The sequence below is a fragment of the Sminthopsis crassicaudata genome, chromosome 1 (assembly GCF_048593235.1).
Source record: "Sminthopsis crassicaudata isolate SCR6 chromosome 1, ASM4859323v1, whole genome shotgun sequence".
NCBI classification, from domain to species: Eukaryota; Metazoa; Chordata; class Mammalia; order Dasyuromorphia; family Dasyuridae; genus Sminthopsis; species Sminthopsis crassicaudata.
In genome coordinates, this window is record NC_133617.1 from 53,315,314 (window position 1) to 53,339,011 (window position 23,698).

The following is a 23,698-nucleotide window of genomic DNA, read 5'->3' on the forward strand; positions in this document are numbered from 1 at the left end:
CTTTAATTTCTTCATCTGAAAACTGTGCTTATATTCTTTGACTATCAATTGGGAATGACTTATATTTTTATAAATTTGACTCAATTCTCCATATACTTGAGAAGGCCTCACACTATATTAGAAATACCTGCTGTAAGGATAGCTAGGTGGTGTGGTGGATAGAACACCAATCCTGAAATCAGGAGGACCTGAGTTCAAATATGACTTCAGACACAACGCTTCCTAACTGTGTGACTTTGGGTAAATTACTTAATCCCAACTGCCTCAACAAATAAATAAATAAAATAAAAAATACCAGAGGTAAAAATTACTTACTAGCTTTCTGCTTTACTACTAATTGTGGTTATATTAGTTTTACACAAAAACCTTTTAACATAATGTAATTAAAATTTTCATTATATGTTTAGTGAATTCACTTATAAAGCTGCAGATTTTTTGTCTTAAGGAGTTCACTGATGGCTTGTTCAATTTCTTTTTCTAAAATGGGATTATTTAAGCATTTTATTTCTTCTTTCTTAATCTGGGCAATTTCTATTTTTGTAAATATTCATCCATTTCACTTAGATTGTCTAATTTGTTGCCACAAACTTGAGCAAAAAGCTCCTAATTATTGCTTTAATTTCCTCATCATTGGTGGCAAATTCACCCTTTTTATTTTTTATACTAGTAATTTAGTTTTCTATTTTCTTTTTTTAAAAAACCAAATTAACCAAAGGTTATTTATTTTATTGTGTTTTCTTTACCCCCCCCAAAAAAACCAGCTCCTAGTTTTATTTATTAGTTCTCAGTATTTTTAACTTGGTTTTTAATTGAGGATTTTTACTTTGTTCTTTTTCTAGCTTTTTTAGTTGCATGCCTAATTCACTAATCTGCTCTTTATTTTATTGACGTGAGCTTTTAGAGATATAAAATTTTTCCTAAGTATTGCTTTGGCTGCATTCTATAAATTTTGGCATATTGACTTATTATTGTCATCTTCTTTGATGAAATTATTGTTTCTTGCTTAACCCACTCATTGTTCTTATATTTTATTAATTTTTTTTTCCTTTGTTTCCCCATCTGTTCATCCTTCTCTTATTTCTTTATAGATTTTCAAGGGTCCTCTATCCTTCATGGTTTATATGTAGTTGCCTATTTAATCCATTCCCAATGTGAGTAGTTTTTCAGAACTACAAGCCCTCCTCCCCCTTCTAATGTCTGTGACTATTCTTCCTCTGTATCTCATTAACATTATTATTTTTACCTTAACGCCACCCCAGATCTTTTTTTTTTTAACCTACTCTATTGTGTATGTAAATCTTAAACAATATGGCATATATTTCCCATGTTTAAAAAAAAAAATTTGTCCATGTTGAGTTCCTTGAAATTGATCTTTGACATTGGTTCTTATATGTTAAATATTTTGTTAAGTTTGGATTTGGTTGATAGAAAGTCCTGAAAATTTACAAGTTCAATCATTAAATGTCCATTTTTTCTCATTCAATATTACAGATAATTTTGCTGATGATATTTTTGCCCACAGGCTAGTAACTTTTGATTGTCATTAGATAGGATTCTAGTACCTGTGGTCTTTTATTGTGATTGCTGTTAAGTCCTGTACAGTTCTAACTGTAGGTCTGGCATAGTTGAATTGTTTTTTTTCTTATTTCTTGCAAAATTTTTTCTTTGATGGGGATTTCAAAATTTGGCAATACTTCTCCTATGTGTTTTCCATAAAAAAAATCTCTTATTGAGGTGGTGATTGGTGAATTTCTACTTTCCCCTTCGCTCCAGGACAATTTTATTTTATTCAATTATTTCTTGGGTTATTGTATTAAGCTTCTTTTTTTGGTCATAACTTGCAGGCAGTCCAATTATTCTTATATTTTCTCTTCTTGATCTGTTCTCCAGATCTGTTGTTTTTTCTTTATGTTTCACATTCTGTTCTACTTTTTCGTTCTTTATGATCTGTTTTTGTTTTGGGGGGTTTTTTTTTTTTGTTTTTTTTTTTTGGTCTCTCATAGATTCACTGCCTTTCCCCTTGTCCAATTCTAATATTTAAAGAATTATTTTCATCTTTGAGATAGAATTTCTAGTTAGTTAACTGTTTTTTTCATAATCTTGTTTTTCTTGGATGGTTTTTAGTTTTTTTAGTTCTTCTTCAATGTCTCTCTGATTTCTAAATTATTTTTAAGTTCTTCTATAAATTCTCTCTAAGCAGGAAGCTATTTCACATTACTCTTTGGGGTAGAACCTTTTTTAACTTTAATATCCTCCTCTGAAGATGAACCCCTGTCTTCCCTGTTCCCATAGTAAGTTTCTATGATGGATTTATTTCTTAGTTCTTTTTTTTTTTTTTTTTTAAATTAAGAGGTATTAAGGTAAGCCCCTCTACTCAAGGGGCTAAATTTAGAAACTGCTAGATCCCTCTTAATCACAATCTTGATTGTGGCTCCTTGATATCTGAATTGCTTCTTTCTGACTGTTTTGCAGTATTTTCTCCTTAACCTGATGATTTTGAAATTTGGTTACAACAATATTACTTAGAGTTTTTACTTTGGGATTTCTTTCAGAAGATGATTAGTAGAATCTTTTAATGAGTATTTTACCTCTGATTCCAGGATATCCCATGCAGTTTTCTTTTGATAATTTCTTGAAATATACTGTTCTTTTTTTTAGTCATGGCTTTCAGGTAAACTTAATTCTTTAAATTATTTCTCCCAGATCTATTTTTCAGGTCAGCTGTTTTTCCAGTCAGATATTTTACATTTTCTTCTATTTTCTACATCTTTACATTTTGATTGATTTCTGATAGCATGATTAACTTCCATTTGCTCAATTTTAATTTTTTTTTTCCTGAGGCAATTGGGGGGGTAAGTGACTTTGCCCAGGGTCACACAGCTAGGCAGTGTTAAGTATTTGAGGCCAAATTTGAACTCGAGTTCTCCTGATTTCAGAGTTGGTGCATCTATCCACTGCATTGTGTAGCTGCCCCTCAATTCTAAGTTTTAAGAAATTATTTTCTTCAGTTACCTTTATGCCTCCTTTTTCATTAGGCTAAGACTACTTTTTAAGGTGTTTTCTGTAGTGGATTTTTTTGCCCAATCCTATTTTTCCAAGCTGTGAGCTTTTTTCATGATTCTTTCATAACTTTTATTTTTTTTCTAAATTTTTCTTCTACCTCTATTTTTGGCTAGAGAGAGCTTGACTTCAACTTGAAGTATACCATCAATGGATTCAGCATCAATTGATGGAAGTGTTCAGCCTATCCCTCCAGGATCATGTTTTTCTCACTAATCAACATGGCTCTATCAGCTCTCTGGCCCATAAACAACCTTCAGGACATAGCCTAAAAGTGAATTTTATCTGCCTTCTTACAGAATCAGAATCTTGCATCTCCCTAAGCTTTGCTTATACTTTACTTCTGATTGAGTTAAATGGTGTTTTCTTTAAAAAGAAAGAAATATTCCAGTGTTAAGCCTTGTGTAATGACTGAACAAGTTGCAGTATATGATTGTAACAGAATACAATTATGCTATAGAGAATGACAGAAGGATACAGCTTCAGAAAAACCTGGGAAGACTCAATACGAACTGAAAAGTGAAAAGAAGAACATTGTACACAGTAATGGCAATATTGTAAAGATGAATAATCTGAATAATACTCTGAATAATACGATTCAAGACAATTCCAAAAGATTCATTATGAAAAATGTTATCCATCTCTACAGAGAGAATTAATGTAATCTGAGGTTGAAGCCTTTTTTAGACTTTTTTCCCCTAAGAATATATATTTTATTAATTTAACATTGTTCCTCCATTTTACTTGGTATACATGTTGTAAATGCTATTTTTCAAGCTTACACTGCCAAACAGTTTTTGAAGACTAGCAATATTAATGGATATCCTCTAAAGGAGTTTGGTGAGTCTGTGAACATGATTTTTAAAAAAAATTTTAAATTGGATTCCTTTGTAGCTATATGTGTTTTTAATTTATGCATTTAAAAAAACATCCTGAGAAGGGGGCTTTTTAGGAAAGGTCCATGACAGAAAATGACAGGACTTCTGAATCAAATCTGCAAGCAGATGCTTCAACTTCAAATTTCCTTTAAATATCTCTATTTTGTTTTTTCTCCAAAAGATTTATGCAGTTAGCACTACAATATTACTTTAGTAATCTAGCTTCTAGTGAAATGAAAGGACATTATGCAGCAACTAATCATTCACCATTTCAACAATGAAAAGAGAATGGAAAGCAAAAATAAATATGTGAATTACCTTGAAGCTTCTGCTGCTAAGATGCCTTATTCAAGGGATAATACCTTACTTTTATTTTTTTTAACTTTATTTTTCTTGCTTTTCCCAACTTACAACATGATACATGTGTCAATAAGCTTTATATGATTTAATATGTATAATGAATATAGTGTTTCTTGCCTTCTCGATGGGTCAGGGAGGAGGTAAAGGGAGGAAAAATATTTGGAAGATTGTGTGTGTGTGTGTGTGTGTGTGTGTGTGTGTGTGTGTGTGTGTGTGTATTTTTAAACTTGGTTAAAAAAAGCCCTTGTATAACCTGCCTTCTTGCAATCTCCTTCAATTTCACATCTCACACATATTGTAGAACTCAGTGATCCTAGTCTCCTGACTATTCCTCAAACAAGGCCTTCCATCTCTTTCCTGTGGGCATTTTCCCTGTTTGCTCCCCTGGTCTGAAATGTTCTCCTTCCTCATTTCTACCTATCTTTCCCTGTTTCCTTTCAAGTCCTCTCATCTACAAGAAGCCTTTCCTAATTACTCTTACTACTAATGGCTTCCCTCTATTGATGATCTGCAATTTAACACATAATACCCTGTTAATACAAAACTGTTTCTTCCATTAGACTGTGAGCCACTTGAGAGCAAAGACCATCAAAGACTATTTTTGACAGTCTTTGAACCCCTAGCACTTAGCACAGTGCCTAGCATTCAGTAGGTAGTTAATGTTTATAGACTGACCATATACTAAATGATTAAAATGACATGTACTGAGTTATAGTGAATTAGGGACAGAGATAGCATAGAAAATGAGGACCAATCCACTTGTCCCAAACCATATCAGTACATCTTAGGGAAACAAAAAGATAAATAGAACTCACTACTGACTTACTTGAATTGGCTGCTGCTGCCAGTGCTGTGGCCATGCGGGGATTGGGCACATGGGCAATTCTTCTCTTCTCCTCAGGCAGAGACACAGAATGCTTCTGGGCTGCCAGTCTTCCTGCCAGAATGTCTGAGGCCTGTTTCTGGGCAAGCTGGGTTCGTCGGTAGCAGGCCTCCTGAGCAGTGGGTGGGCGATAGGGTCGAATGACTGGCTTGCTTGGGACTTCAGCCTGTTGGATCAGATAACATTCAGTGGGGAATCCTATTGTTCCAGAGTGTGACAGTCTCCTGTCTCCCTGCACCAAACCCATGACAGGCAATCTATAGCAGTCTAGAAGCCAGGTGACCATATAAGGATAGCTAAAATCATGGGAGAGGTAGTAAAAATACCCCATTTCCAGGGAATGAGAAATTGGGGCCTACTAAACAAAAACAAGCTGGAGCACAGTTCAAGTTTATGAGGAAAAAAAGAGAAAGCAGCTAAATTCCAAGTTACTTTAGATTTTTTCTTTTTAATCCAAATAAAAAAAAAAAAATAGATGTTGGTTCGGGGCAAATTTTAGAGGGCTCAGATGAAAAAGAGTTAAAACAGAAAAAGTGTCAAATAACAGTCAAAGTCCCAAAAGAAAAACTCCAACTACAAGGTAGCTTATTTATAGGCCAGGCCCAAGCAGCAGATTGACAACTTTAAAATAGGGGAGGGGCTTGATTTCATCAATTAAAAGAATGTCCTTATTTTAAAGTCTAGTAATAATACTTGAGAACCAGTGACATCACAAGTGTGATGATTATAGAGCCACCCATGAATTAGATTTGAATGGGAGCTCTCTCCTCCAGTTGCAACACAAAAGTCAGGGCAAATGATGATGGCTCAACATGCACTGGGTGACCTAGGCCTTTCTAAATTAAAGTCTTTCCTAGGTCTTTGTCTGAAGCCATACTCATTCAATGACTAATAGTTAAATAAGAACTGAGACCAAAACAAATGACCCAATTCATCATTACAAAGATATCAATCTTCAAGGGAAGATCCCCAGAGTTTTTGGTCAAAACAGAAAACAACTGCTACATACACTCATTCTAAGTCATCAAAATCTAAACCAGTGGTCCTCAAATTTTTAAAATAGGGGGCCAGTTCACTGTCCCTCAGACTGTTGGAGGGCCGGACTATATAGTAAAAACAAAAACTCACACTCTGTCTCCGCCCCTCAGCCCATTTGCCATAACCTGGTAGGATACATAAAGGTCCTTAGTGAGCTGCATCTGGCCCGAGGGCTGTAGTTTGAGGACCCCTGATCTAAATGATGAACCACACAAGCTTGGGCAGGCCTACACAACCTGTTAAATATATTATCTCCATATGATCTTACTAAAAATCTAGAGGTAGGCAGAATTTACTTTTAGGCTGTCGAGTTGGAAGGGATGCTAAAGAGTGGAACTAGAGCAATGTCCTCCTTTTTACAGACAAGGAAACAGATCCAGAAAGGAAAAGTAAGTTGCTAAAGATCATACAGGAATAAAAGGTCCAGGATTTGAACCCAACTCCTCTGACTCCAAATTCAGCCCTCTTTTCTTATTCCTACAATTAAGGAAACTGAAGCACAGAGAACTGATTTGCCCTCGTTCAAAGAGCTGGTAAGGGAACAGAGTAAAGATTTTCTTTAGTTTATATACAAAATTCTCTCTTTCATCAAGATGTCATTCACAACTGAAAGCTTTTGAGAGTAGAAACTGTTGTTAATCAGTAGTTAGTAGGCACTTAGTATATCCTTGCCCAGTAATTGAATGATTAAGTTTAGAAGTGATGAGCTCTGACCTAAGGAAAACAAGAGATGGACAGGGAAAGAAGAAAAATAATGTAACGGTACAGTACCCTTGAAATACAATTTCCTCCTAACTGAAGTTATGCTAATGATTTGGGAGGAAATAACTTGGGAGAGAGGTAAATGGCTTAAATTTAAAGCCGACCTGGCTCTAAATCCCAATTCTTCTACTTCTCAGAATTTCAGTTCCTTTTATTTGGTGCTTTACCCAATGCCCAGCAAATAGCACAAACTTAATATATGCTTGCTGATTAATGTGTAATGTGTCTACATTGAGAAGGGGCTTACTCATCTAGTTTTGCTCCTTTTTTTTTTTTTTTTAAACATTAATCATAAATACATAGCAATAGTATTATTATAAATGAAGAGAAGAAATGATATAGCTGACATGCTCAGCCATAGCATTATGCTGCCTTCTCCCTGGGAAACTGTCAAACTGTTTACAGAGAGTGGAATTTCTAGAGGAACATATTTCCATACCCTTCTATTGCTGTGCACTTACCTCCCTTCCTTCCCCTGGCCCCCAGGGCTGACATGCCTAATTTGGGATAAAGGATCCTTACATTTCCTTGCTTGGAGAGATGGGAAATCCTCCTCTTCTGGCCTGGAAACAATGTAGTCAAACTGTCCTCTGACTTTCCCTCAATCTTCTCTTCTTTGGATGGCTGGAACACAAAAAGGATCAAGTTTCCTAGGAGAACCCAATTCTAGTTATCACAGGATAGGGCTGGAAAAGACCTTAGAACTATTATCAGAGCTGGAAAAGGGCCATATAACAGAACACAGACTGTCAGTATTACAAGTATCTTTTAAAAAACAGAATGATGGAGCTACAAGGCCCCTCAGAATATTGAAAGTCTGAAATGGAATGTATCTTAAAGAGAGATCACTGAATCGAACACCCTCATTTTTATATAGGAGGAGAATAGAAGTCACTGGAGAGTACAATTAGGACTTAGGACTTCTGAGACCCAGACCAGTGATTTTACTACCTTATGAGGTAACATTACCACCCCTTTGTTTTATGGGATCTCAAGATGAAAATGACATAGAAATGTTGATCTGTTTACTATCCAATGCTACTATGTATATTTTCCCTTCTCTTTCCTTCCAAATTCCTTTCTTTTTAAAAAAATTTTAGTAACAGCTTTTCATCTTCAAAATACATGCAAAGGTAAGTTTTCAACACTCACCCTTGCAAAACCTTGTGTTCCAAATTGTTTTCCCTCCTTTCCCTCCACCTCCTCCCCTAGATAGCAAGTAATCCAATATAGATTAAACATGTACAATTCTTCTATACATATTTCCACATTTACCGTGCTGTACAAAAAGGGGAAAAAAAATAAGAAAGCAAAATGTAAGCAAACAGCAAAAAAGGTGAAAATACTATGTTGTGATCCACACTCAGTTCCCACAGTCTCTCTGGGTACAGATGGCTCTTTCCATCACAAGATCATTGGAACTGGCCTGAATCACCTACCTCATTGTTAAAAAAAAGTCTCATCCTTCAGAACTCATCATCATATAATCTTCTTGTTGCTGTGTACAATATTCTCTTAGTTCTATTCATTTCACTCAACATCAGTTTGTATAAGTTTCTCCAAGCCTTTCTGAAATCATCCTGCTGATCGTTTCTTATAGAAGAATAATATTCTATTACATTCATATAAAATAATTTATTCATTCTCCAACTAATGGGCTTTCATTCAGTTTCCAGTTTCTTGCCACTACAAAAAAGAGCTTCCACATAGGGCAGCTAGGTGGCGCAGTGGTTAGAGAAGCAGCCCTGCAATCAGGAGGATCTGAGTTTAGAAGAAAAAGAGAAGGCCCAGGATGAAATAATACAGAGGAACAGGAGAAGGGGACATTTCTGAGGTAGGGAAAATTTGAGAGGGAGAAAGGAGAAAAATGAAAGAGAAGACTGGGTAGAAAGACTTGAACAACACAGGCTTACCTCTATTGCTCCTAGAAGACATCACTAGCTTTCTCCATCACCATTCTCCCACACATACATACACACTAGCTTTAATGCTCAGCTCAAATCTGACCTTTCACAGGGTCTCCCTAACGAGACACCGATGCCATTCTAACAATCAGTCCACACATGCATTTATTAATTGATTTATCAGTACCAAGAACAGTGCTAAGAATTGGGGATACCAAAAAAGGCAAAAACACCACTATGCCTGCCCTTAAGAAGCATGTTATTAACGGGGGAGACAACATGTAAATAACTAGCCACAAACAAGATATGTATATGCATAAATATGTACACATACATAGAAAAAGAGAAGGGAGAGTAACCCCATTAACTCTGGATATGGATATCATAATTTACAAACAAGGGAAATAAAGAGCAAAAGGGAAGTATCCCACATGTATACCATTATTTATATATTGTATTCCTCCTTTAGAAAGTGAGCTCCTTAGGTCAGGAAAAATATGTCTGCCTTTCTTTGTTTTTTCTCAATAGTATTTATTTTTCCAAATACATGTAAAAGTAGTTCTCAACATTTTTTTAAGACTTCATGATCCAAATTTTTCTCCCTCTTTCCCTTAGCTCTCCCCTCCCCAAAACAGCAACCATCTGATATATATTCTGCTTTTCACTATATCCTAAGCCCTTGGTACAGGGCCTAGCACTTAATAAATCCTCTTTTGATTAAATGACTGACCAGAATAGACAAATATAAGTAGGACTAGGAAACCAAAGAAGTTGGGCAGAAGGACAAGAACACAGTTGCAAAGGAGAAGAAAAAGTTACCTACCTTTCAAGGTGTTAACCAGGTGAGGTCAACAAGAGTAAAAAAAAAAAAAGAAAGAAAGACGCTAAACAGGTGGAAAGGCTCTAGAAAGAAGATGCTAACCAGACCAAAGTATTCCAAGTCAGTTAGTCACAGGAACTTCTAACAAAAACAATTGAAGACTAGGATCCTGCTTTTAAGAACCACTCAGGTAACTAGAGGCACAGAGGAATCAGAAAAAGAGATGACACTAATTCAGACACTAATTATTGAATCCGGACAGGTCACTTTACTTCTGCCTGCCTCCATTTCTTCAACTGTAAGACAGGGACCATAACAGGACACAGATGAGGATCATGGCAAGATCTGCCTTACAAAGTTGTTGTGAGGATCAAATATTATGAGATGTTTGCATACCTTCTAGTTGGCATACCATCTGGCATACAGCAAACATTACATAAATGCTTATTCTCTTCTCTTTCTCTTTCCTACTACCAGCTTCTTTGGGAGAAAGTTGTAGAAAAAGAATAAGCCTCATAAGAAAGAAACTATAAAGTTGATTTAAAGAGATTGGTGGGAGAAAAAAGCCAGGGAGAATCTGGGGAGGAGAAATTTGGAAGAATATAAGGAAGAGATAAAGGACACCAATGTAAGCTGAAATTTCAATCTGAAATTAGGAAATTACTGGAAAATAACTCATTAGAAAAATTCAAGGAAAAAAAGAAAAGAAAGTAAAGCAAGACAAAGTAATAAAAAGTAAAAGTTGAAAATGACTGTAATTATTAATAATCAATGTGATAAACTGTCCTTGATAATTGAAAAAAAAAAAAAAAGATTTAATCTAAAAATTTTTAACTCTAATCAACACAATAACTAAACATGATTCCAGAGAACTATAAAATTAAACTGTACCCACTGCTCCAGACAAATTACAGAATAAAACATTTTTTGGATATAGACAGTACAGGAACTGATTGATTTTGCTTAGCTAACCATATTTGTTACAAAATTTTTGCTTACATGAGATAGTGATAATACACAGGCAGTTAGGTGGCACTGTAGATAATAGTGCAGGGTCTAGAGTCAAGAAAACAACTTTCTGAATTCAAATCTAGCTTCAAACACTTACTGTGTGGACCTGGACAAGTCATTTTAATTCTGTTCGGTTTCTTTATCTGTAAAATGAGTTGAACTTTGAGGTATCTCTTTCCTCCTCTCAAATTGGCTAAGATAACAGGAAAAGATGATAAATGTTAAAGGGGAAGTAAAAAAACTGGAATACTAATTCATTGTTGGTGGAGTTATGAACTAATCCAACTATTCTGGGGAGCAATTTGGCTATCAAAGGGCTATCAAATTATGCATACCCTTTGATCCAGCAGTGTCTCTACTGGGCATGTATCCCAAAAAGATATTAAAGGAGGGAAAGGGACTCACATGTGCAAAAATATTTGTGGCAAAAATGTTTTTGTAGTGGCAAGAAACTGGAAACTGAGTGAATGCTCATCAGTTGGAGAATGGCTGAATAAGTTACGGTATACAAATATTATGGAATATTATTGTTCTGTAAGAAATGATCAGCAAAATGATTTCAGAAAGACTTACATGAACTGATGTTAAGTGAAATTAGTAGAACCAGGAGAACAATGTTCACAGCAACAGCAAGACTATAGGATGATTAGTTCTAATCAACATGGCTCTTCTCTCTCTCTCTCTCTTTTTTTTTTTCCCCGCCCCTGAGGCTGGAGTTAAGTGACTTGACCAGGGTCACACAGCTAGGAAGTGTTACGTGTCTGAGACCTCAGGTCCTCCTGAATTCAAGGCTGGTGCTCTATCCACTGTGCCACCTAGCTACCCCTAACATGGCTCTTTTCAACAGTGAGGTGATTTAGGCCAATTACAATAGACTTGTGATGTTAGCCATCTACACCCAGAGAGGACTATGAGAACTGAGTATGGATCACAATATAGCATTTTCACTTTTTTTTTTTTTATTGTTTGATTTTTTCGTTCTCATTTTTTTATTCTGATTTTTCTTGTACAGCATGTTAAATGTGGAATATGTAATTGCATATGTTTAACACATATTAAATGGCTTAGTGTCTAGAGGAGATGGTGGAGGGAGGGAGAAAAATTTGAAACACAAGAATGTTTTGAAAATTTTGAAAATAAGATAGTTAAAAAAAATGGAGTTGAAGAAAAAAATGGCAAACCATTCTAGTGTCTATGCCAAGAAAACCCCAGATGGGGTCACAAAGAACTAAACAAGACTGAAAACAATATAATTTTAATATCTCCTTATATAGCTACAAATGGTATATAGTATTTGCATGTGTTATTAAGATTTTATATATAAGAAAGTGTGTGTGTGTTACAAGTGCTGAGGGGAGCGGGAAAGAGACAGAGGGGTAAAGTATCATTCATAGTGAATAAAGAGCTGGTGCTGAAGCCAAGAATTGCTGTGGTTTCAAATCCTGCCTCTCACACTGTCTATAGAACTTCAGGGAAGTCAGACTCTCAGTGCTCTTGGCAACTCTAAAAATGTAAGTTGAAAAGAAGATAAAGACCTTCATTGGTAATTTCCTCAGCCCTAAGTTCCCTATGCCAATAAAATCACAGGCCTTGACAGGTGTTATCCTCATTTTTATAAATAAATTGAGGTTAAGATGTCACCCAGCTAGAATAGGTCTAAGCCATCTCTGAACAAGTTCTGTACTCGTATCTACTATGCTACCATAGAATGTCAGAGGTTAGGGCCCTTAGAATATACAGTAGGACATTAGAACAGGAATCTTAAAACCCAGGATGTCAGAACTGAGATTAGAAATTATGTGTCAAAAGAGAAATTCTATTTAAAGTAACTGCCAATAGTATAAAATATTTGGGAATCTATCTGCCAAGGCATATGAGCAAAACTATAAAACATTTTCCACACAACTAAAGTCAGATCTAACTAAATGGAAAAATATTAAGTGCTCTTGGATAGGTCGAGCAAATATAATAAAGATGACAATACTACCTAAATGAATCTATTTATTTAATGCTATACAAATCAGACTCCGAAAAAAAACTATTTTAATGACCTAGAAAAAATAACAAAAAATTCATCTGGAAGGACAAAAGGTCAAGACATTCAAGTGAATTAATTGGGGGGGGGGGGGAAATCAAGCAAAGGTAGTTTAGCTGTACCAGATCTAAAACTATATTATAAAGCAGAGGTCACCAAAACCATTTGGTATTGGCTAAGAAATAGACTAGTTGATTAGTGAAATAGGTTAGGTTCACAGGACAAAATAATCAATTACTTTAATAATCTAGTATTTAACAAACTCAAAGACCCCAGCTTTTGGGATAAGAATTCACTATTTGACAAAAACTGCTGGGAAAATTGGAAATTAGTATGGATGAAGAAATGGAAACTATTTCTAGCCATATGAAAAGATGTTCCAAGCCATTATTAATCAGAGAAATGCAAGTTAAGACAACTCTGAGATACCACTACACACATCTCAGATTGGCTAGGATGAGAGGAAAAGATAATGCTGAATGTTGGAAGGGATGTGGGAAAACTGGGACACTGACACATTGTTGGTGGAGTTGTGAATGCATCCAGCCATTCTGGAGAGCAATTTGGAACTATGCTCAAAAAGTTATCAAACTGTGCATACCCTTTGACCCAACAGTGTCTCTATTGGGATTATATTCCAAAGAGATCTTAAAGGAGGGAAAGGGACCTGTATGTGCCAAGATGTTTGTAGCAGCCCTCTTTGTAGTGGCCAGAAACTGGAAACTAAGTGGATGCCCATCAATTGGAGAATGGCTGAATAAATTGTGGTATAGAAATATTATGGAATATTATTGTTCTGTAAGAAATGACCAATCGGATGATTTCAGAAAGGCCTGGAGAGACTTACATTAACTGATGCTGAGTGAAATGAGCAGGACCAGGAGATCGTTGTATACTTCAACAACAATACTATATGATGACCAATTCTGATGCATGTGGCCATTTTCAACAATAAGATGAACCAAATCAGTTCCAATAGAGCAGTAATGAATTGAACCAGCTATACCCAGCGAAGGAACTCTGGGAGATGACTATGAACCACTACATAGAACTCCCAATCCCTCTATTGTCCGCCTGCATTTTTTATTTCCTTCACAGGTTAATTGTACACTATTTCAAAGTCTGATTCTTTTTGTACAGCAAAACAACTGTTTGGACATGTATACATATATTATATTTAATTTAATTTATACTTTAACATATTTAACATGTATTGGTCAACCTGCCATCTGGGACGGGGGTGGGGGAAGGAGGGGAAAAATTGGAACAAAAGGTTTGGCAATTGTCAATGTTGTAAAATTACCCATGAATATATCTAGTAAATAAAAACTAAAAAAAAAAAAACAAATAGAAGAAATAAAAATTTCCTGATCATAAAAAAAATGATGGATTTGACCCCCCCCAAAAAAGTAGAGGCAATGGGGAGAGATTCCCAGGTGTGAACATTACATATGTCAAATTTTGAAAATGTGGGAAAATATATATATAGCATTCCAAGCTAGGACCAATTCTAGTCTAATGTTCAACTTTTCAAGTCGCCTTAAAGGACTTTGGCAATATGCTGCTTCTTGCATTGTGTTGTTGTCTCACTAATTGTGAAAGTCACAACCTGCCTAAATTTCTCAATGTGAATAAACTAAGGGAAGTCAATCAGAACGAGAAGCTTGTGATACTGAGATTTCTGTTTCTTTTTCTTTTAAATGCATATTTGAAAAAAAAAAAAAAAAACTCACTAGCTTCTTCAACTTAAGTCTCATTCCCTCTCAGAACCAGAAATTACAATGGAATTCCCCAGTCACAAATATTTTCAGTAGGCATCTGTGACACCAAGCAAAGGATACCTGTGTATCTCTGGCCTACAATACCCTGCAATGGGGCTGTCCCTGGAGTTGTGGGACTCTGCCCACCAGCACTACTGGAGAAATTAAGTTAAAATGATCACAAGTGATAATGAAATAGAAAAAAAAAATCAGGAAGCTTCCTTCCCTAGGAGGTTATAGAGAGCTACATCTGACTTTCCCCAAAACTGCCTAGTGAAAGATTGCTCAATCAAACAACTCTTAAGTATCAAGAATTCAAACCTATGTCTTTCCTGCTTCTAAGTTTGCAATTCCTTCCACTAAACCATGGTAACAAGGGCGGGGGGGGGGGGGGGGGGGGGGGGGGGGGAGGGGAGGAGAAGCCTAGAAACTTAAATCAAAAGGCCAGAAAATTACCTCTGATACTTATTCAGTGAATGACCTTAGGAACATCATTTTACTTCCCCAGGCCTATATTTCTCTCTCTGTAAAATGAAATAAGTGAACTAGATGACTTCTATAATCCCTCTTCATCCCCCTTTCTGTGATTGTTTCCAAGACCTTGGAACACAGCAAGACAAGGTAGACATATAAGGCCTTTCCACTTAATATCAGAACCAAGGCAAAGACACCTTTGTTTCTCTGAACTTTAGTATTCTTATTCAAAAGATGAGACTAACTCCTCAAACTGTTTCAAAGAACAGGACTACTGTTCTTTAAGACAGCTTGTAGCCCAGTGGATAGGGTTCTAGGCCTATGCTATTCCTGAATTCAGGAAGTCCTGAATTCAAATCCTATCTCAAACACTTACTAGTTGCGTGACCCCCAGGCTTAAATTTCTTCTCAATTTCCCCAACTGAAAAATAGCACCTGGATTTACAAGGGAATTCTACCAAACATTTAAGGAACAATTAATTCCAATACTATATAAACTATTTGGAAAAATAAGAGAAGGAGTTCTACCAAATTCCTTTTATGAACTCAGATATAATACTGATACCTAAACCAGGAAGAGCCAAAACAGAAAAATAAAATTATGGCCAATGTCCCTATTGAATACTGATGCAAAAATCTTAAATAAAGTATTAGTAAAGAGAGTACAGCAACTTTTCACCAGGATAATATAATATGACCAAGTGGGATTTATATCAGGAATTCAGGGCTCCTTCAAAATCAGGGAAATTATCAGCTTAATTGACCATGTCAATAAAAAAAAACCTAACAGAAATAGTGTAATTATATCAATAAATGCAGGAAAAGCACTTGATAAAATACAACACTCATTGCAATTAAAAATACTCTAGAGTGCATAGGAATAAATTAAGTTGTTTTTGCTTTTTTTTAAAATGGTAAGTAGCATCTATCTAACTAGCAAGCATTATATGTAATGAAGAAGCTAGAAAGCAATGAGGAAAGTAATGAGGAAACTAGAAGCATTCCTAGTGATATCAGGGTGTGAAACAAGGTTGCCCATTATCACCACTAATATTCAATATTGGACTAGAAATGTTAGCTTTAGCTAAAAGAGAAGAAAAAGAAATCGAAGGAATTAAGAGTAGGTAATGAGGAAACAAAATTATCACTCTTTGCAGAAGATATAATGGCATTCTTAGAAAATCCTAGAAGATCAACTGAAAAATACTAAAACCAATTAATAACTTAAGCAAATTACAGATTATAATAAAAACCTACATAAATCATCAACATTTCTATGCTATCAATAAAACCTAATATCAAGAGATAGAAAGAGAAATCTAACTTAAAATAACTAGGTAATATACAATATTTGGGAATCTACCTGCCAAGGCAAAGCCAGTTACTATATGAACACAATTACAAAACACTTTTCACACAAATAAAGTTAGTTATAAACAACTGGAACAAAGCTCATGGAAAGGCTGAGTTAATATAAAAGAAATGACAATTCTACTTAATCTACTTATCCAGTGCCATACCAATCAATCTACCAAGAAATTACTTTATAGAGCTAGGAAAAATAATAAAAAAATTCAACTGAAAAAACAAAAGATCAAGAATTTCAATGGAATTAATGGGGGGGAAAAATGCAAAAAAGGTGACCTAGCTATATAGACCTAAAACTATATTTAAAGCAGCAGTCATCAAAACCATATGGTCTGGTTAAGAAATAATGAATCAGTGGAGCTCACCATACTGAAATGAAAAGGTCAAAAGAGACAGCCCAGCATGCAAATAATTAACAGAGAAACACCTGTCTTAGAAGAGGTCAAAGGAGGTAACCTGAGGCACAAATGATTAATAGAATTTAACATCCTTAAGAGAAATTCCTGTCTTATGCAAACTTCAAAAGGATTTACAAGCTTCCTCAGGAAATTTTTTGATATACAAACATCTCTTTATCCGAAGGAAGCAGAAAATTCTTTTGCAAATACAAACTTTGTTTTATGATCCTTTTTGTGTATAAAATGAACTTTCAAAATTCTATTCCTTGCATTAGGCTTTTCTCTGCCTTGTGCCCCACGACTTTGCTGAGGCAGCCCCTTTCAGGCAGTTTGGCCTTTCTCCCTGGAGGTCAATTGCCTGCCTATCCCTTTCCTAATCAATAAAGATTTTGTTTTATCATATTATTGAGAAAGCGAATTCATTCCTTGGTACCCGGCCTTGGTACTTTGGAGGAAGGAGGAGGGAGAGAGATAATCCGACAGTCAGAAAGGAAGCACTGACCCATCTCAGCCTTAGAGTCTCATCATTTTGCCCTCATCACAATGACTATAGTAATCTAATGTTTGATAAATCCAAAGACTCTAGCTTATTATTTAACAAAAATTGCTGAGAAAACTGGAAAATAGCATGGCAGAAACTAGGTACTGACCAACACCTAACACTCTATACCAAGATATGATCGAAATGGGTTCATGATTTACACAGAAAGGGTAATACTACAAGCAAACTAGGAAAATGAGGGATGGTCTACTTCTCAGATCTGTGGGAAAGGGAAGAAATTATGCCCAAAAAAGAATTAAGAGAACATTATGAAATATAAAATGAGTAATTTAATTATATTAAATTTACAAGTTTTGTACAAACAAAATCAATGCAGCCAAGATTACGAGGGAAGCAAGAAGCTAGGAAACAATTCTTTCAGCCAGTTTTCTGATAAAGCCTTCATTTTTAAAATACATAGAGAACTGACTCAAATTTATAAGAATACAAATCATTTCCCAATTGACAAATAATCAAAGGATATGAACAATTTTCAGATGAAGAAATTATAGCCATTTTTAGTCATTAAAAAATGCTCTCAATCACTATTGTTAGAGAATACAAATTAAGATAATTCTGAGCTACCACTATATACCCCTCAGATTGGTTAAGATGACAAGAAAAGAAGCTAAATGTTGGAGAGGATGTAGGAAAGCTGAATTACTAATACATTGTTGGTAGAGTTATGAACTGATCCAACCATGTTGGAAAGCACTTTGCAACTATGCCCAAAGAGCTATCAGGCTATGTCCAGTAGTATCTTTGATCCAGCAATATCTCTATTAGCTCTGTATTCCAAAGAGATCATTAAAAAAAGGGAAAAGGATTAACGTGTAAAAATGTTTGTAGCAGCCTTTTCTGCAGTGGCAAGTAAATGGAAATTGAGTGGATACCCATCAGTTGGGGAAGGGCTGAATAAGTTATGGTATATCAATGTTATGGAATATTATTGTTCTATAAGAAATGATCAGCAGCCTGATTTCTGAAAAATCTGGAAGAATTACATGAACTGCTGCTAAGTGAAGTGAGCAGAACCAAGAGAACAGTATACACAGTAACAACAAGATTAAGTGATGATCAACTGTGATGGGCGTGGCTCTTCTAACAATGATTCAAGGCAATTCCAATAGACTTGGAAAGAGCTATCCGCATTCAGAGAGAGAATTATGGCGACTGTGGATCAATGCATTTTCATCTTTTTTGTTGCTTGCTTGCTTGTTTTTTTCTCTCATTTTTTTTTCCTTTTTTGATCTGATTTTTCTTGTGTAACATGATGAATGTGGAAACATGTTTAGAAGAACTGTATATGTTTAATCTATATTAGATTACTTGCTATCTAGAGGAGGGAAGAAGTGGAAAGGGAAGGTGAAAAATATGGAAAGCATATTTTGCAAGGGTGAATGTTGAAAACTATCTTTATATGTTTTTTTTTTTTTTCCTGAGGCAATTGGGGTTAAGTGACTTGCCCAGAGTCATACAGCTAGGAAGTGTTAAATGCCTGAGATCATATTTGAACTCAGGTCCTCATGACTTCAAGACTGGTGCTCTATCCACTGTACCACCTAGGTGCCCCTCTTTACATGTATTTTGAAATTTTTTTTAAAAGCTATTATTTAAAAAATCTCTATCCCCCCCAAAAAAAAATAGCACCTTCCTCCCAGAGTCATGAGAATCAAATGAGATAATAGCACAGTGAATGGCACACAGTAGGCACTTGATAAAAGCTTGTTCCTTTCCCTTCCCACTATGTATTTAATAATCATTTCTATGTAAGTTATCATTTTTAGCTTCTCCTTTTATGCAGATGATTCCCCAAGATCTAAATATCCAATCTTCAACTCTCTCCTTAATTCCATTCTCATACCACAAACTGCCTATTAGGCAATTTCAAACTAATACTTAACAAAACAGAACTCTTTCTCCCTCTTCCCCCCAGATTCACCCCTCTTCCAAACTTCCCATTACTGTCATGGGCACCACCATGCTTCCAGGCACCAGTTTTGCAATCTCAGTGTCTTCCTCTACTCTTCACCCTTACTTACTCCACAAATCCAATAAGCTACCAAATCTTATTTCTATTGCCACAACAAATCTTCCTTTTTTGTTTGAATTTACAGACACAATCTTAGTGCAGATCCTCTTCACTTCTCACCTAAACCACTATAAAATAGCCTTCTAAGTGACTCCCCTGCCTTTTCCCACTTCAATGCAAAGGTCTTTCCACTAAACCACCCCACCACATAAAAAATTCCATTATAACTAGCTAATATGGCAGAAAAGAAAAATTACAAATGTTGGAGGGGATATGTGAAAATTGAGACACTGATGCACAAGTTAGTGGAGCTATGAACTGATTCATCCATTCTGGAGAACCATATGAAATATGTCCAAAAGGATATAAAATACATGCATCCCCTTTGACCCAGCAATATCACCACAATACCACTCTCAAAGAGGCAAAAAATTAAAAAGGAAAAAGATACAAATATTTATAGCAACTCTTTAGTGGCAGCAAAGAATGGGAAATCGAGGGGATCCTCATCAAATTGGGAAATGTGTGAACAAATCATGGTATATGATTGTAATGGAATAACATTATACTAGAAGGAATGAAAAGCAGCTCAGAAAAACCTGTTAAGATTTATATGAACTAATAAAAAGTGAAATGAGTAGAACCAGGAGAACATTATACACGGTAACAACAATATCCTGACAGGATCAACTGGGAATGACTTAGTTACTTTTAGGAATACAATGATCAAGACAATTCTGAAGAACCTATAAAAACTACTAGCTACCTCCTAAGAAAGAACTAATGGAGTCTGAATGCAGATCAAAACTTTTTTTTTGCTTTATTTTTCATGGCTTTGTTTTTTGTTGGGGTTTTGTTGTTTTGTAGGGGATTTGGGGCACAGAAGGGGGAGTGCCCTGTATTTTCTTTAATAATATGACTAATATGGAAATGTTCTGCATAACTACACATTTATAACTTTCATCAGATTTTCTGACTTCTTCAATGAGAGGAACAGAAGGGAGGGAATTTAGGACTCAAAATTTAAAAATGAATGTTAAAAATTGTTTTTACATGTAATTAGAGGAAAATACAATATATATATATTTTTTTTTTTTTTTAAATAAATTTTAGGGGCAGCTAGGTGGCACAGTGGATAGAGCACCAGCCCTGAAGTTAGGAGGACCTGAGTTCAAATCTGACTTCAGACACTTAACACTTCCTGGCTATGACCCTGGGTAAGTCACTTACCCCAATTGCCTCAGCAAAAACAAACAAACAAACAAATAAATAAGTAAATTCCAAGTTGAAGTCAAAATGGCAAAGAGTGGACAGGACATTGCCTAAGCTCTCCCTAGCTCCCCTCAAAATAAATGCTAGATCAAGAATCTGAATGGATTTGAGTGTTAGAACCCATAAATATCCAAAGTATAATAATATTCCAGCTTAAGATATCCTGGAAGGACTTCAGGAAAGGTCTGTCTCATTGGGCAAGGGGTACACAGCCCACCATAAACACAGCACAGAAAGGCCCAGGCAGGGAGGCCTAGCACTGGAATCTAGGGGGAGGCTCTTAGCCAAAATATTGTAGCCTTGCTTACTCTATCCTGGTTTGGGAAGGTCAGAGGATCAGCTGTGAGACCTCCAATGCAACCAAAGGCGGCAAATTTTGAGCCTCTAAAGCCCATCATTAACAGGTGAAGCTTGGCCAGATCCACCCAATACAGTGGGCAAACCTACAGTACAGCCAGATCCAGCCCAGAGCAGTCAGTGAGAAGTGCCTGTCCCCTTCCAAAAGAACTTAGAAAAATATTCCTGTGCCCTAGGAGCAGAGCTCAAATTTTTTAAATGAGCAAAAAAGCAAAAAGATCTCTGACAATAGAAAGCTACTATGAAGACAGTGAAGACCAGAACACAAAACCAGAAGACAGCAAAGGCAAAATGTCTTTAAGTGAAGCCTCAAAGGGGGACATAACTGGTCTCCAGCTCAAAAAGCTCTCTTAGAAGCATTCAAAAAGGATCTTAATGATTCTGGCCAGTTCCAATGGACTTGTGATGAAAAGAACCATCTGCACTCAGAGAGGACTATGGGAACTGAGTATGGATCACAACATACTATTTTCACTCTTTTTTTTGTTCTTTGCTTGCATTTTGTTTTGTTATTTTTTCTCTTTCTAATCTGATTTTTCTTGTGAAGCATGATAATTGTGAAAATTGCATATGTTTAACATTTTTTAGATTACATACCATCTAGGGGAGGGAAAAGAGAGAAAACAATTTGGAACACAAGGTTTTTGCAAGGGTGAATGTTGAAAATTATATGTTTTGAAAATAAACTTTTTAAAAAAAGATCAGAAGAACAACAGAAGAAAAATGGGGGAAAGAAATGAGTTCTATGCACAAAAAGTATAATAATTTGGGGATAGGAACCAACAGCTTGGAAAAGAAAACACAGAAATTACTGAAGAAAACAAGTTCTTAAAAAATAAATTTGAGTAAATGGGAGAAAATATACTGAAGAAAACATCTTGTTAAAAAAATAAATTTGGCAAAATGGAAAAAGAAAACAACTCCTAGAAAAATACAATTAGTGAAATGGAAAAAAAAAATTCCACTGAATAAAACAACTCCTTTAAAAGAACAATTGATCAAATACAAAAAGAGGTTAAAAAGCTAACTGAAGAAAATAATTCACTAAAAATTACAATTGTGCAAATGAAAATAAATGACTCAATGAGGTATTAAAATTAATCAAACAAAACCAATAATTTTTTTAAAAATAGGAAAAAATGTAAAATACCTCATAGGAAAAACAAGTGACCTGAAAACTAGATCCAGGAAAGACAATCTAAGAATTTTTGGATTACCTAAAAGTCAGAAAGAAATAGCCTGGCAACATCTTTCAAGAAATCACCAAGGAAAACTGCCCTGATATCCTGGAATCAGAAGGTTAAATAGTCATTGAAAAAAATCCAATGATCATCTTCTGAAAAAGACCCCAAAATGAAAAACTCCAAGGAATATTGTGACAAAATTTCAGAATTATAAAGTCAAGGAGAAAATACTGCCAAGCAGCCAGAAAGAAAAAATTCAAATATCAAAAAGACACAATCAGGATTACCAAAGGATGTAGCAGTTTCCACTTTAAAAGATCAAAGGGCCTGAAATATGATATTCCATAATTCAAATGAGCTTAAACTTCAACCAAAAATTAACTACCCTATAAAACTAAGCATTATCGTTCAGGGGGGAAAAATAAGACATTCAATGAAATAGGGGATTTTTACTCTTTTTTTTGTAACAACTAGAACTAAATTTGATCTTCAATATAAGCCTTAAGAGAAGCAAAGGCATGTAAAAAAGGAAGGGGAAAAAACTATGATTTTTCAAAGTTAAAATGTTTACAGAAGATGATAGGTATAACTCTTGAAAACTATATCAGGGCAGTAAGAAGAGTCATACTTAGAGGACATAGTTTTAATCAATTTTAATGTGATCATATAAAAAAAATTAAGGTGATTGTACTGGGAGAAGAGGAAAGGGAAGGTAAAATAGAGTTAAATTACATCACATGAAGAGGCAAAAAAGACCTATTACAGTTGAGGAAAAGAAGAAAAGAGGATGAACACTGACCTTAATCTCATTAGATTTGGCTCAAAAAGGGAATAACATATATATTAGTTTGGTATAAATATTTGTCTCACTGTAAGAAAGTAAGAGAGAAAAGGAAAAAGGGAAAGAGAAGGCTAATACAAGGAAGAGAAGTAGAAGGGAAATGAATAAGAAAAGGGGGGGTAATTGAAAAAAAAAAAGGAGGTATATTGAGAGAGGTAGGGGTCAGAAGTAAACACTGGTGAGGAGGGAAAGGGTATAAGGAGAGAGAGCAGTGTAACTTGGGAAAAATAGGATGAAGGGAAAGAGAGTTAGTAATCATAACTGTGAATGTAAATGAAATTAACTCTCCCATAAAATTTTTTATATCAATATTCATCAAGGAAATTGGTCTCTTTTTGTCTTTCTCTGTTTTTGGTCTTCCTGGTTTAGGCATCAAATTATATTTGTGTCACACAAGGAATTTGATAGTACTTCATTAGCTATTTTTAATAGAATATTTTATTTTATTTTTCTCCAATTACATAGTAGAAGCAAATTTTTGAAACTATTTTAAGTTTTAAATTCCCTTCCCTAAGATGGTAAACAGTTATACATGTACAATTAGGCAAAAACTTTTCTATTTTGTACAAGACGACTTGAATAAAAAAATTTAAAGTAAAAAAATAGAATGCTTCAGTCTGTATTCAGACAATTCTTTAGTATTTCAAATAGTTTTTAAAATATTAGAATTAATTATCCTTCAAATAGTTATTTTTGTATTTTATCTCTGCTCTTAATCTG

General features: G+C 35.1%; 1 protein-coding gene across 2 annotated transcripts in view; it reads right to left on the reverse strand.

Annotated features, from left to right (window-relative positions):
* The window catches only part of REXO1 (RNA exonuclease 1 homolog), a 100,100-nt gene that overhangs the window by 35,409 nt on the left and 40,993 nt on the right, over positions 1-23,698 (reverse strand). For both annotated transcript variants that reach the window (XM_074303596.1, XM_074303606.1), the window contains exons 3-4: positions 7,504-7,605; positions 5,125-5,347 (exon numbers count right to left, since the gene is read on the reverse strand). In XM_074303596.1, the coding sequence (XP_074159697.1) occupies positions 5,125-5,347; positions 7,504-7,605 (325 nt within the window). The remainder of the gene's footprint in view (positions 1-5,124; positions 5,348-7,503; positions 7,606-23,698) is intronic.